Source organism: Zootoca vivipara, chromosome 6 (genome assembly GCF_965207765.1).
Source record: "Zootoca vivipara chromosome 6, rZooViv2.hap1.1, whole genome shotgun sequence".
Taxonomy (NCBI): domain Eukaryota; kingdom Metazoa; phylum Chordata; class Lepidosauria; order Squamata; family Lacertidae; genus Zootoca; species Zootoca vivipara.
In genome coordinates, this window is record NC_142589.1 from 54,595,330 (window position 1) to 54,609,927 (window position 14,598).

At 46.7% G+C, this 14,598-nt stretch overlaps 1 protein-coding gene across 20 annotated transcripts in view; it reads left to right on the forward strand.

The window, feature by feature from the left end:
• MACF1 (microtubule actin crosslinking factor 1) overlaps positions 1-14,598 on the forward strand; it is a 292,907-nt gene that overhangs the window by 182,058 nt on the left and 96,251 nt on the right. For all 20 annotated transcript variants that reach the window (XM_088672217.1, XM_088672219.1, XM_060275855.2 and 17 more), the window contains 11 exons: positions 219-368; positions 810-1,043; positions 1,290-1,502; positions 1,948-2,490; positions 3,256-3,432; positions 4,473-4,596; positions 4,873-5,081; positions 5,714-6,031; positions 6,956-7,125; positions 9,175-9,331; positions 10,644-10,761. In XM_088672217.1, coding sequence (XP_088528343.1) covers positions 219-368; positions 810-1,043; positions 1,290-1,502; positions 1,948-2,490; positions 3,256-3,432; positions 4,473-4,596; positions 4,873-5,081; positions 5,714-6,031; positions 6,956-7,125; positions 9,175-9,331; positions 10,644-10,761 — 2,413 coding nt within the window. The remainder of the gene's footprint in view (positions 1-218; positions 369-809; positions 1,044-1,289; positions 1,503-1,947; positions 2,491-3,255; positions 3,433-4,472; positions 4,597-4,872; positions 5,082-5,713; positions 6,032-6,955; positions 7,126-9,174; positions 9,332-10,643; positions 10,762-14,598) is intronic.

A 14,598-nucleotide genomic window follows, 5' to 3' on the forward strand; every position in this document is an offset into this window, starting at 1 on the left:
CAGACAATGGACCTAAATGACCATCTAGAGCAAAAAGTAAAGGGTAAAGTGAGAGAGTGTGTGAGAAAGAGACGATCCCTCTTGCGAGCCATTGACTGCATCTGCTTAAGTGCTTTCTGTTTTGCAACTTGTTTGGCTTGCATTTGTGGTTTTAACAGTTGAATTGACAGGCATTAACAGGTGCTTTGTTTTTGTTAAACAATCCAAAATCTAAACAGACACTTCAAGAACAGCAGGCAATACGTAGCCAGAAACTGGAGGAGTTGTGCACCTGGATGAACCAGGCTGAGCATAGACTGGTGGATCCACAGGGAGCAGCAAGGGAAGGGGACCTCTCTGTACTGCAACAGAGCCAGAGTGACGTGAAGGTGAGAACACAATTACAGTAGGCTGGACCACTGCACTATGTTTCCCTTGATGGAGCTGGTAGTCAACACATCTTGTGACCAGGCTGTTGCTGGGTGTTTCTTCTTGCTGCACTCTAGCATCTGCACTCATGTTTTGTTCTGTCATTGTTACAATGCAAGGCGTGTGGCTTGTTTATTTGCTTTGTTTCATTTGTAACACACCCCTCTAGCCGGTAATCCCAGGGCAGGGTACGTGCACCATATATAAAAGCAAACTTAATAATTCAAAAGTTCTAATAAAATCAAGAGGACAGCATGAAATCTAATCAGCATAATCTCTGCTCAGAATTCAGTGGCCTCTTGCCTCAAGAACTCAACATCATTCCAAGTCTGTGAATACCAGTTTACAGTTATGCCAGAGATGGTCACTCTCTTTGCTGCTCTTTTGATTTCTGCCATTAGGACCTGCAGAGAAGCCTGCACAGCCGAGCAGCCTCTTTTGCCGGTGTCTTGAAAGCGACAGAGGAGTTCCTGGAGGAGAACCGGACCAAGCTGGACCCCAAGGAACTTGCATCCCTGCAGGAAAGGCTCTGCCAGGCTAAGGAGCAGTACCAGTCCCTGCAAGAGAGGACAGAGGCGGCGCAGAAGGAGCTTGAGAGTGCTGTGAGCACTGTGGTGCAACAGCAAACAGAAAAGGTACAGCACTCTACAACCTGGAACTGGTGTGGAAGATCCTTCCTTTGCATTAGAAGGGAGTTGGGTAAACTTATAAGAGGCTGTGTGTTGTCCAGTGCTCTGAGAATTGTAGTGGGATGCTTCTGAGGCATGCAAAATAAAAATAAAAAAATGCACGACATTATTGACACCAGAATTCTAGCCCATATGTACCCTATCTGTGCTTCGTAATCTATCAGCTTCCTATGCACTCTGCTCTGTTTCCAGATTAGAGCTGTCAAAGACTTTGAAGAAAATAAGAGTAAGATTGAATCTCTTCTGCACTGGGTGGCATCACTAGAGCAGCCCAAGGAGCTCACAGAAGCTGAACACCATCGAGTGGGTCTAGTGACTGGAGGAGTCCAAGATACCCCTGATGGTGGATTCAAGGAGGTGGACAGAGTTGAAGAAAATCTCACTTTGCACTGTGAGAGCTTGAAGGTTGGTGGGGTCTGCTGGATGGAGGGTTGAGTTAAAGATCTAGGTCTAAATTCCAGCTAAGCTAAATGTGTTTATTTGGAGGGTCTTGCTCAAAGTCAGGAGTGCGGAATCTTTTTCATCCCCAAGGGCCGCATTCCTTTGTGGGTTGCTCTGTCTTCTGGCAGATGTTGCTAAAATCAGGATGGTCAGGAAGAACAACTGAGGGAGGGAGGCCTGTCCCTGCTGTTCCCCAACATTTGCCTCCTGCAGCAGTTGCCTCATGCTGCCTAACAGTAGGGCTAGCCCCATGGGCCTGATATTGCAGAACTGTATGGAGGTTTTGCATCTTTGAAGGTGGCTGCAGTTTCCCTCCCTAGCCTTGTAAAGGGCCCAGGTTCTAATTTCACAGGGGTCAGTGTGGACTTGATGTACTACAACCTAGTTGTTTGCTGCTCTGCTGTTCCAGGTCTGCCACCAAGAGCTGCTCTCTCAGCAGCAAGAAGTCATTCTAGCTACGCAGTCAGCCCAGGCCTTCCTGGACAAGCAAGGCCACAATCTCGCCCCAGAGGAGAAGCAGAGGCTACAGGAGAGGCTGGAGGAGCTGAAGGGACAGTATGCCACCACCTTGTCTCAGTCTGAGGTGCACCTCAAGCAATCACAGACGCTCCGGGATGAGCTGCAGAAATTCCTCCGGGACCATGTGGAGTTTGAGGCTTGGCTGGAGCAGGCCGAGCAAGAGCTGGAGAGGATGCGTGCGGGAGACGGCAGTCTCGAGTCCCTTCAGCCCATGCTCCAGCGGCAGAGCAGCTTTGCGGAAGATGTAATCTCACACAAGGGGGATTTGCGCTTTGTGACAATGTCCGGGCAGAAAGTGCTGGATGCCGAGAAGGTGGCGGCAGAAGCTGGGAATGCTGGGGGGCCTCCAAGGCCTGAGGTTTTAGCTACTGGGGTGCTGGTGAAGAACAAGTTGGACGATGCCACCAAACGATACAGTTCTCTCCATTCCAAGGTACAAGAACAGTGATAAAAAGAAGGTTCTAGACCTCTGGATCTAGAACAAGCAGCCTTTGGGCCCAACCCCCCCCCCCATTCCATAAACTCATCTCCAATGCCCCCTGCCCCACCTTTTAAAAAAAAGTTATTCAGAAGAGCAGTTTGCACAACACACTAAGGAAGATAAGAACACAATAAAATTCAGAGAATAATTTTGCATGAAAAATATTGTGTGTGTGTGTGTGTGTAACTACATATATAAAACTACATAAAATAGCAGTAAAACTTTAAATACAAAGCATGGAAGGTGGGAACTTTGGGAACCACTGTGATATGACTTCATTCCTGGAGCTTAATGTGGACCTCCTGTGTTGTTGATTTTTTATGATTTGTACATAGCCTTGGTATAGCATAGTGACAGAATATTGGACTAGGTTCTGGGAGCCCGGGGGTTCAAATCTCCATGTGGCTCACTGGGTGACCTTGGCCAGTCGCTGCCTCTTAGCCCAGCCTAACCCACAGTTAACACGATGATAAAATATACGAGGGGGAGAACCATGTCTGCCACTTGAGCTCTTTAGAGAGAAGGTGGGATAGAAATATAATTATAAGCTACTGATTGTGGAAAATTGGAAAGTGAGCTTTCTAATCCCTTATGATCTCTACAACTGACCATGGTTGCCATCTTGGCTATCCATCTGGGTGGGGTGGGGCAAAACTTGAATCATAGCCTTAGACTTACCGCAGAATCATCCGTGATAATTGTCTCCTTTTCTTGCAGTGCACTGCACTTGGTTCCCATCTGAGTATGCTCCTGGATCGCTCTCAGCAGTTCCAGGACATAGCAGAATCTCTCCGGACGTGGCTACAACAGAGTGAAGAGGCTATGGCAACTCTCCTGTCGGAGCCTGTTTCTTCAGATCCAGCCATTTTACAGAGGCAGCTTGCCAGTGCCAAAGTAAGTGAATGGGGCTCATGGCTCCCCTGGCTTAGTCTTGGAATTGACTAAGTGGTGGTTGATGGTTTTACTCATTAATCACAGAAGGAAGAGTAAGTAATGCAAGTCTTCCCATTTTTTGCTGGGGATTTGCTTGAAAAGATCCTCTCCTGTGGCTTACTGGAATAAGGCTGCCAGTTAGGAATCTGGGTTAGCATATGGGGTTGTACATTACATATATGGCAGCCTTCACCAAAACTGCTACCCTCCAGATGTTGTTGGATTCCAACTTCCATCAGCCCCAGGCAGCATGGGCAGCAACCAAGGATAATGGGAGTTGTAGTCCAACAACATTCAGAGGGCACTCACATGACGAAGCCAAGTATGCTGCCTTAATCTCAGTCATAGAATGTGTAGTCCCCCAAAAGAGCACAGACGTGTGCAAAGTACATTTTCCTCTACATTGAATATTTCATTCATCCATTCATTCCATTTATTCATCTCATAATGAAAATATTTCCCTGGGTGACTTACAAAGTAATATCAACAAAATAAAAACTTCTGATTCAGGAATAAACCAATTAAACCCACCCAGCAACAATTCAACAACAAAATCAGTGCAACATGACCAACGTATGTCAATAACCAATGACCAGTTCATTGCCCGTAAAGCAGTGCCTACCCCCAAAAAGCTTGGCCCAGTTAGTTGCCATCAAAGTTGGCAAGATCAATGATGGTTAAAAATACAGAGTGTCCATGATGATTAAGTATATTATGAACATAGGAAGCTGTGTTCTATTGAGTCAGACCATTGATTGGTCTCTGGCAGCAGCTCTCGAAGATTTCAGGTAGGGGTCTCTCTCAGCCCTACCTGAAGATGCCCAAGGTTGATCTGAGGACCTTCCATGTGCAAAACAGATGGCCTGCCATTGACATATAGCCCTTCCCTAACCACAGCCAGGATTCATTGAAGTACTATATCAAAGAGCCGCAGGTTATTCTTCATGTCTGTCCCTGCTCTAATTCCTGCTCTGCTCTCACTGCCATGTCAATTGCAACAGCACCTGCAGGAAGACCTTGCAGAGCACCAAGTGCCTGTAGAGAGGCTTGAGAAGGCAGCTTGGTCCCTCTTGGAAATACACGAAGCGCCCTTACCTGATCACAGAGGCATTCGGAAAACCACAGGTAAGGATGTAAAGAGCTGCTCTTTGGCCCTTGTTGCTCTGTGGACTTCCCAGGGGGGCTCTGGAAATGGGAAGGTGTTGTTTGAGCAATTTGAAGTGCCTTGGGCTGGCCCGGCTCTGAGGAATGACATTTCTCAACCTCCTTAGTCGGCCTTTTACACGGCTGAGCGATTCATGGCAGCTGGACCCTACACGATCTATGGGGTACTGTACTGAAAGCCCCCCACCCATTTTAATTTTCCGCACCCAGTTTGTAAAGGATTTGGTGCTCCCTCAGATTCCCTCGTGAGCCGTTTCCAGAGCCTATCCTGTCAGATGGCGGAACGCTCAGACCTCTTGCAGAAGTCCATCGCCCAGTCCCAGAGTGTGCAAGAGGGGCTGGAGAGCCTCCTTCAGTCCGTGGCTGAGGTAGAGAGGAACCTCCAGAGGGAAGACGTGGCTGCTTTCTCCTCCACCTCCATCCAGGAGTCCCTCGCCACAAACATGGTAAGCCGGGGTTTGTCTTTGCTTTCTGTCCATGGTTTTCTTCCCAAATATTTCTGTGCAGGATAAAAAGGTAAAGGGCCCCCTGACCATCAGGTCCAGTCGTGTCTGATGCTGGGGTTGCAGCGCTCATCTCGCTCTATAGGCCGAGAGAGCCGGCGTTTGTCTGCAGACAGCTTCCGGGTCATGTGGCCAGCATGACAAAGCTGCTTCTGGCGAACCAGAGCAGCGCACGGAAATGCCGTTTACCTTCCCGCCGGAGTGGTCCCTATTTATCTACTTGCACTTTGATGTGCTTTCGAACTGCTAGGTGGGCAGGAGCTGGGACCGAGCAATGGGGGCTCACCCCTTGCAGGGATTCGAACCACCGACCTTCTAATCAGCAAGCCCTAGACTCTGTGGTTTAACCCACAGCGTCACCTGGGTCCCAGACTAAAGTATTTTTATGCACAGTTTGGAATGCACCAAAACTGCACTGCAAAAGCAAGAGACATGCATAATCTAACTGGAAGTTGCGTTCCAATCCACAAGAAAGTTCAGGATTGGGTCAGTCGGCTGTGAAAAGCGAGCAGAACAGAATTCCTTCCTCCCCAATCCTTATGTCTGTCTGCCTGCCCTTGTGTGTCCGTTAACAGAAGCTGAAGCAGGACATCGCCAGGCAAAAGAGCAGCCTCGAAGCCACCCGGGAGATGGTGACCCGCTTCATGGAGACCGCTGACAGTGCCACAGCTGCTGCTCTGCAGAGCAAGCTGGCCGAGGTGACAGAGCGCTTTGGCAGCCTTTGCCGGCAGCAGCAGGAGAAAGAGGGCGCCTTGAAGGATCTCCTCCCCAAGGTGGAGCAGTACGAGCACCTCTCTGAGAAACTGCAGCAATTCATGGAGAGCAGGATGCGGCTGTTAGCCTCAGGAAACCAGCCCGATCGTGACATTGCTCACTTCTCCCAACAGATCCAGGTGAGAAGCTGCAGAATGGTGGTGGTGGAGAGAGACAGAGAGGAGTGATGGGGGACCAGGCATAGCTCAGGAGTGGAGCCACAGGATTGTATGCACAGGGGCCTAGGTTCAGTCCCTGGCACTTTGGGGTGCAAAGCAGGGAACGGCTTTGGGGACTTGATGGACCAAAGTTCTGGCTCAGAATAAAGCAGCTTTTACCTGCATGGGAATGCAGTGTGCTCAGAGTTTGAACACTGAAAAAGAGGGCTCATTTGTAATCCTGATTGCTGGGGGAGAATGTGTGAGAGAGAACAAGATGGAGGAGGGAGTGAGTTTGTGAATAAGTGGGTGTCTCTTATGTGGGTGGGTGTGTAAGTGAGGGAGAGTGGGGTAGATCCACCCAGCTGCCTTTTGCATTGGCCCTGCCCATTGCTAGCATGTGCCTGCTGCACTGTTAACAAGGAGGGAATATGGCCCTCAAATTGGCCTTTACTTAAAAGTTCTATACACCTTTCCTCGTTGGAAGCTCAAAGTGGCTAACAGTACAATCAAACCATATATTGACAATTGACTTTCACTAATAGGAGCCTTTTAATGCACACTTTACCTGGTATATGCAATTTGAACACTTGGTTTGCTAACTGTAAAATTTAGAGAAGTGTGAATTTCAAAGGATAGCTGCATTTTGGCTTGTGTATTGTTTTGGGAAGTGCAAATCACCTTTCAGCATGAATTGAATAAAATTTCTTCACACACCCCCACACCCCTGCTGCCTCCCCACACCACCCCCAGTCACACATGGCTTCCAGGAGCTGGCATGAGCTGTGCAGCCTCTATTGGTGGCCTTCTGTAGTGAATTTGTCCCAGAGGACCAACTTGGACGTGTGTTGGGCACTACTCTTTGTTCTAATGGCGACATTCCATCCACTGCTGTTTTGTTGCCAGGAACTGAATTCTGAGATGAAGCAGCACCATGAGGCCTTGGACACATTGGAACATCTGACCACAGAGCTGAGCTCTTCTGGTTTTGCAGCAGCAAGCTCCTCCTCCCACCAGGAGAAGGTGCACAGTTTGCGGAAAGACTTCATGCAGTTGCAGAAAGCAGCAAGGGAACGGTAAGGGATGCTCTTTGCTACTGTTTGATACAAAGGTGGTGATGAGCAGACACTCTGCAGCTCAGGAGTAGAGCATCTGCTTTGCATGCTATCAGGGAATGTTATAGCAGTGAACATTCCCTGACCATTGAACTGGAGAGGCACCAAGGCTCAGACAGCATCCTAGAGCCATTACTACAAGGGGGGAGGGGTCGGGAGAAGTGTCCAGCGGGGAGATGGCCCGCCCTTTCAAGTTCGCGCCTGAATTGAGACATTCCAGAACACGTAAATGTAAGGGGAGGAGATTCAGAGTCCCACGGTTGTTATGCTGGGGGAAGAGCAGACAAGGGGCATTAGGGGAATCTGCGTCAGACTGAGCAGACATGTTTTCTTGAAACTGTATTGCACTGTATATATCAGGCACAATAAAAGTCTTAAAGACAGAATGACTGTGGAAATCGTTTCTCAAGAGTAGCCAGAAGCGACCTTGACACATGCAGAAGGACCGAGGGTTGTGCCACATGCACAAGAGACAGTGCAAGTGGCCCTGCATCCTGTCCTTTGCGGAGGTGGAGGGCATCTTTGGAAGGGAGCCAAGATCCAGCTTTATAATATGGCTCCTTTTACAACTTAATTCCTTTCCTGCCAGTGTGGTTTCCAAACAATGTGGCTGGTGCTTAGTTGTAAATTTTTGCTCAATAGAAATTTGCAGCAGTTGGAGGAGGAATGTCAAAACCAACATGTGTCTAAAGCTTGGTTCTCCTTGGTTGTTGTTTTTTTTTTTTAAAAAAAGTAGGGCTTCTTTGACTTTTTTTTGCAGAGGTCATGTTTTGGAGGGAGTTGTCTGGGGTTGTTTGGGTGGGGGGGAGTTGTCTGTTCTTTGGAGGATGTCTGAGCATCATCAGTTTTTATTCTATGGAATTAGTGTTTTCTCATGCCTGTGATAGCTTCTTAGATTTCCAAATGTGTCCCTAGGACCACAAAGATGGAGCCCCCCCCCCGTCTAAAGCCTTGGACACAGCCTGACAAAGACATGTAAAGGCAATGATTTTCCTGGGAACACCAAGTTTATTTTCTTTCTCTGCTGGTGGTAGTGAGTTAAAACCTACTTACCTCACACCAGAGACAGAGGCAGAGAGAAGGTTGAAGAACAAAGCTGTCATAAACTGACATTTTGATAACTTGAAGGTTTCAGGAAGGGTATAGACCAGGGGTGGCCAACTCCCAATAGACTGTGATCTACTCACAGAGTTTAAATCTGGCAGTGATCTACCCCCCCCCCTTTTTAGGGAGGAGGAAGGCCCATTTTGGGGGGTTCAGGACAAAGTTGCTGAACTTTTTTTAGGGAGGAGGAAAGCCCCGTTTTTAGGGGTTCAGCAGGGCAATGTTGTTAAGCTTTTTTAGGGAGGAGGAAAGCCCCATTTTTTAGGAGGGCAGGGCAGATTTGTTGAGCTTTTTTTAGAGGAGCCAAAGTTGTTGAGCTGCTTCGGGGCGAGCCCGTGATCTACCAGTGATCTACCACAGACATCCAGTGATCTACCAGTAGATCACGATCTACCTGTTGGACATGCCTGGTATAGACCATCTCTGCCTCAGTGTTTTCTCAGCATGACTGGGAGGTGGTGGCTGGCTTTGGCAGAATTTACTTCACAGGAGAACTTAGTCTAAATGTCTGCTCACTTTTCTGTGGTGGGTGGATAACCTTGTTAGGGCCAGGAACAAAGAACAGAGCATGAAGAGGCTGAGATTTCCTTTCAGTCCTTAATCCATTGGACTGAACAACAATGTCCCAAATAGGTGGTCCAGTGTTGCAGAAGGAGCAGTAAGAATACTTGGCATATATGCAGGTGTTAAGTGCACTTGGACACGGTTTTTCTCAGAATCCCTTACACAGCAGCCCTGCAAGGAAGGCCATGTTAACACATTTTGGGAGCAGGAGCAGGAGGTTGAGCCTACTGTGGTTGCAGACTTCTCAGTGACTCAGAATTCATTTGATGAAATGCATGCTAGGAAAAGGGCTAGCAGAGCTGGCCCACTTTTTTACCTGCCTCCTTTCTCTCCACTTCCCAGAGAGAAGGGCGCATCCTCCTGCCAGGAACAATTGAACGAATTCCGAAAACTGGTTGAATCCACCAAACAGTGGCTGAAAGAAACAGAGGCGACTGTCCCAGCCACAGAGGCTTCTTTGGGCACCCATGAATTGGAGAAGCGGATGCAGCAAATTGAGGTGGGCAGATAAAGAAGGAAAGAGTCCCAGAGCCTGCTAGGGAAGATATGCTCTTGAGGGAGGGAGATCACAACTGTTTATGAACAGAAGAGCTTCACTGCATCTGGGTTGACGGTCTGAATAGGGGCTAGTTTCCTCTGAAACTGCAACAAATACAGGAAGCTCTTGGGAGGACCCTCTCTTGTAGGCTTTCTCTAATCTTCCTGGGTTCCTGTAGCCAGAGCTGTGAACGAACAAATCATAATTTTGCACCTCCCTCAAAATTAATCTTGAGATCTGCGTTGTGGCATTGTGCAAATTTTGTTTGTCTTTTGTTCTGCATTCTGTTTCTGTACACCAGGTAGCTTCTGAATGCAGAGCGGTTTATAAATTTTGCAATAAACTAATTAAATTAAATTAACCCAAAGGGCTGCCCAGGTGGGTGATGCATCCCAAGTGCTGGGCAGACACACCTGTTAAGCACCAGCAAGACCAATGCATTGTGTGCCTTCAGGCCATGCCCTGGGCCATTGCAGGTTTATATCAGTTTGCTTGTTTTGCAAAATATATTCTGTTTCTGAGGTTGACCTGAGGCAAAGAGATATGCAGAGCATCAGGCTCCAGTTCCTGAGTACAGTACTAGAAATTCTGCTTGCCCTTTCTCAACCTGATAGCTGGGACTGAGGGGAGTCAGTATCCAAAACATCTGGAAACTACCAGGTTGGCAAAAGCTGCTCTGCCCCTCCCCGCTTTCCTGTTGAGACTTGGCGGAATTATGGCCATCCATTCAGGCCTGTCTTCACATCATTATGGGTTTCGGGGGGAAACATGGAAGCTGAAGTTCTCCAGATGTTGGATTTTTGCATCCAATAGTACTTTGTGCAGTGGAACTGGCAGAGGACACCTTTCCCTGGGGCCCAGCCTGGTGTTTCAGGAATTGCCTCCTTCCATAGAAAGCTGCCTGAGAACTTTCTGCTGTGGCCCCTTCTTTTTGTTTCCTGCTCCTCTTCACCCATCAGTAGTTAGGGAGAAGAGAGAGGTCTTTCTTGGGTTGCGGCATCCAGATTACAGCATCTCTGGTCCAGCCTTAGGCAGGCATTGAAAACACTTTTGTTTTACTGGGCTTTTTAAATGCTTTAAATCTGTTCTGATAGTTTTCCATGTTCTAATGTTATATCATTTGTTGTTCTTACAAGTTTGTAAGCCGCTGTAAGTATTCACTTGATGTTAAAGGGATAGATCAGGTATAAATGTGCACCAGGGGCAGCCAAGTCTTGGCATGCCCTACTTGCCTTTGACCACCTTCTGATGCTTGACTATGTTCTATTACCAGGTGATCTTGGAAGAATGGACAGGGAAGGGAGTTCTGGTGGATGAGATCAACCGCAGGGGGACGGCCTTGGAGAGTCTGATAGTTGAGATTACAGCTCCTGATGCCCAGTCCAAATCAGGTGGGTGAGAGAGACAGGGGCACACATTTTCAAAGCTGTTTGGAGACCACAGAGACAGCACTGTCCTTCCTCCACTTTGGGAGCCCTCCTGACTTCAGTTGCTGATTTGTCCAAACCATAGAAACTTGAGGTGTGTGGCAGGGGGTGGATTGGGGAATAAGCCATAAGGCTTGTCCTGATTCAGCATTTCTGCAATCTGCATAAGATCTTGGAAGATCTCGCCCATTTTTGGCATTCTTGTTTTGTGTTCACATTGATGGTCAGAGGCCATGTGGTGCCCAGGCTACCTTTCTTAAAGGATCTCAAAAAGACCCATTTCTGCCTGAAACTTCAGCTGCAGTTCTCTTTTCCAAGCAGAGAAGCCTTCACCAACTTGGTGCCTTCCTGATGTCTTGAACTACAACTCCCATCAGCCCCCACTATACTAGCTGGGGTGGATGAGAGTTTTAGTCCAAAACATCTGGAGGGCCCCAGGTAGGTGAAGGTTGCTCTATTTATTTAATTAAACTCATTTTGGGATTTTATACTGCCCTTCACCCATGACTCCAGAGATTTTTGCAGCACATAAAGCAGCAAAATACAGCAAGTTGCTATAAAAAGTCAAAAATCATCAATAAAAGAATAAGCAGAGCAGCAGAAAACCAGAATTTCAAGTAGTATAACATTTTAAAGGCCTGGCAGACTAAAAAGAAAAAAAAGATGAAGACTTGCATGACCCCATAGAATAAATGACACAGGGCTGAGCAGTTGTCCCCCAGCGCCATCTTCTGGAAGTCACCAGAAGTGGAGTGAAGCCACTGGACGGCCATACCCACAACTCCTAACCTGCAGAGGCAACTTAGAACATACTGGAAGTCACTGAGTGGTCCTGAATATTCAGTACGTTAGCACTTTTCCATCATTCTTTTGACATAAATCATTTATCAGGGTGACCAGTCTGGTTTCTATGCCAAGACCCAGATTGAATTGGGGGCTTGTCCACCCTGGAGTTTACAGTGTTTTTGCAGCTGTTTGCATCTCCATTTAATATGTGTAACCATTGGACAAGACTAAATTCTTTTTTTTTTTTTACAATCTATTTTTATTAATTTTCCAATTAAAACACAACTATATCACATCCATTATTCCAAATTATACAAATCCATATCTATTAAGCCGAATATTATGCCAAATCTTATAAAATTTTGGAGTTCCCATGCTTCAAAAATTGGGGTTTTCTCACAACTGTTTATTGCCGTCTTTGTTCTAAAGTCCAAATAATCACTCAAAATCCATGATAGTCACAATCTTCCCCTGCAGTCACTAAAATATTTTCTTCTTTCATCCAATTTTTCCACCGCCGCTGAAATAAGCATCAAACGAGATTTCCCATATATTCATTCTCCTGTGTGAGTTTTAATCAGTCCGGCCTCCCCATAAGAGGACAAGGACAAGACTAAATTCAATGCTTCTTCCCTTGCAGGAAATTAGGTTCCAAACCACTCCACTTGAGGTCGCTGACCATTTGTTTTGGTATTTTTGTGTGGTTAGATCAATTGTCACTTTCTGCTACTCCCGTTTCCATGCCCACAACTTTCTCAGTGTTTTCGTTGCTTTTCCAGCTGTTTTTGCAACTTTTCCCAGTACACTCCAGAAGGGAAAGTTTTTTTTCTTTTGATCATAGAATCTTAGAGTTGGAAGTGCACCCAGGGGTCATCTAGTCCACCCCCTGCAATACAGGACAGATCCAACCTCTGCTTAAAAACCTCCAAGGAAGGAGAGTCCACCACCTCTCGTGGCGGTCTGTTCCACTGCTAAACAGCTCTTACTGTCAGAAAGTTTTCCCGAATGCTTAGTCAGATTTGCACAAAACCAGAAAACTGCACAAGCAAACCACATTAAAAATGGCTGCAACACACCCTGCTGGTAAGGGCTTAACCCTTTATATGCCCCTTCTCTCCCTATTTTCGTTTTGATCCCCTCAATTTGCACAAAACCAGAAAACTGCGAGAGAGAATTTACAATTGCCTGACTGCTTTTGCACACTTCTTGGGCGGGGTTTTTTTTTTTTAAGAACATGGTGTCCATGCAGCTATCGGCAACATGCCTGTTGGTACTTAATTAGCATAATAGAATCAACAAATTAGAAGGCAGGGATGACCACAAAAGGGAATGGCTCCCAGTATGAATGGGGATGACTGAAGTTGTTCCTCAAGTACAAATTCAAATGTGTGCAGATGTGGACCACTCTGCTCTGATTTGAATGAGGTGGGGGAGTGGATTAGCAGCTAAATAATGCTAAAATGTGGCAGTTGTGTGGCCACCATCTGCTCAAGCACCTTGCTCAGGACGAGGATGTTCCTCACTGTCTACCAGGTGTTATCCATCCTTGGGGCCTAAGATGACTTTGGTTTTCAAGAGACCTTCTCTCCTAAAAGCCATTAATTGCCACCTGGATGCAGGCAGTTCATTTTCTTCTCCTAGATGTAATTATCCATGAAGGGCAAGGGCTGAGCAGGCATGACGTAGGCCACACCTCTACACGCCCCTTGTCTGAATCTTCAGGTTGCAGCAGCTGAAATGAAATGGGGAAGGGCTGCTGCTCAGTGGTAGAGCGCGTGCTTTGTGTGAACCACTCTGAGATCTATGGGAGAAGGGAAGTATATATATTAAAATAACTAAATAAATGCTTAGTGTGCGGAAGGTCCCATTTTTAATCTCTGGTGTCTCCAGGGAGGATTGATGAAACACTACTGCCTGAAACCACGGAAGCCTGCTGATGGACCAATGGTCCGACTTTCTGTAAGGTTTCATTCCTCTGTTCCAGTGAACCCATAAGACCCGAGCAGACAGAGTCCTGGACATGCCATTTGTCTGAATTGCTGTGCTTGTGGCAACTAGGACTGTGAACTCAGTTCAGTCTTTACTCTGAAAGCAAATTCCTTAGCTCAAAATATGCTCAGGGGCCTGCTTCTCTTTCGGTCTCACTGTGTGTCTGTTGCACCTGGCTCTCATTAGTAGATATTGGGGGTTTAGTAGACTTCACAAACCTGAAGTCTGCCCTCCTGTTCTCTGAACCATATATAGCTCCCCCTGATATTTGGTTCCCAGGACTCAGTAAAATGTGGGCGAAGAAGTATTGAGAAAGCTGTGTTGTATAATGTCTTGTGGTCTTGCACTGTGCTAATTTTGTTTATGGTGAGGCTTTTTTCTCCCAGTCACATCCATCATTCTAAGATGAATTGTGGCTCAATTTGTGCATGAATTGGGCAACATAATAGCCGCCCAAAAACCGCTTTTGTGTTGTTGGCCCCGCACGTTACAGTGTTAATATATGCAAAGGTCAGTCACATTGGTTTCCCAGGTGACAGGATTACTTCCTGCTGCAGCACCAAGCCACATGACTTCATGGAGATTGTTCTTTGGTGTCTGCCTTGTTGTTACCCAGGCAACGACAAGGAACTGAGCTTCAGGCAAACACCCAAAGCTAAGGTTGTGACGTGTCACTACCGGCTACTGAGACAACAATGAACCACCTTTGGGGGTGGGATTTTATTTACACACAGCCTTTATCATAGAGAGGCTCCGCGAAATGACCCATATTTGGGCATTTGTGGTGGTATTTCTGTACCAGTGCACAACTTTAAATTAAAAACAAACAACAAACCGGGAAGTGCACTAGAGCAAATGTTTTCAGCCAGTTTTCATATTTTGCAATGGGCATAATGGAGGCTTGTGCTATTTTGTCTTGTGGGGGGAAATATTCATCTCCATCTTTTGTTTGTTTGTTTTGTTTCAAATATTAAAGTCTTATGCAAGAGTGATAAAAATGTATTGTGCAAGACTTCTGCATTATTA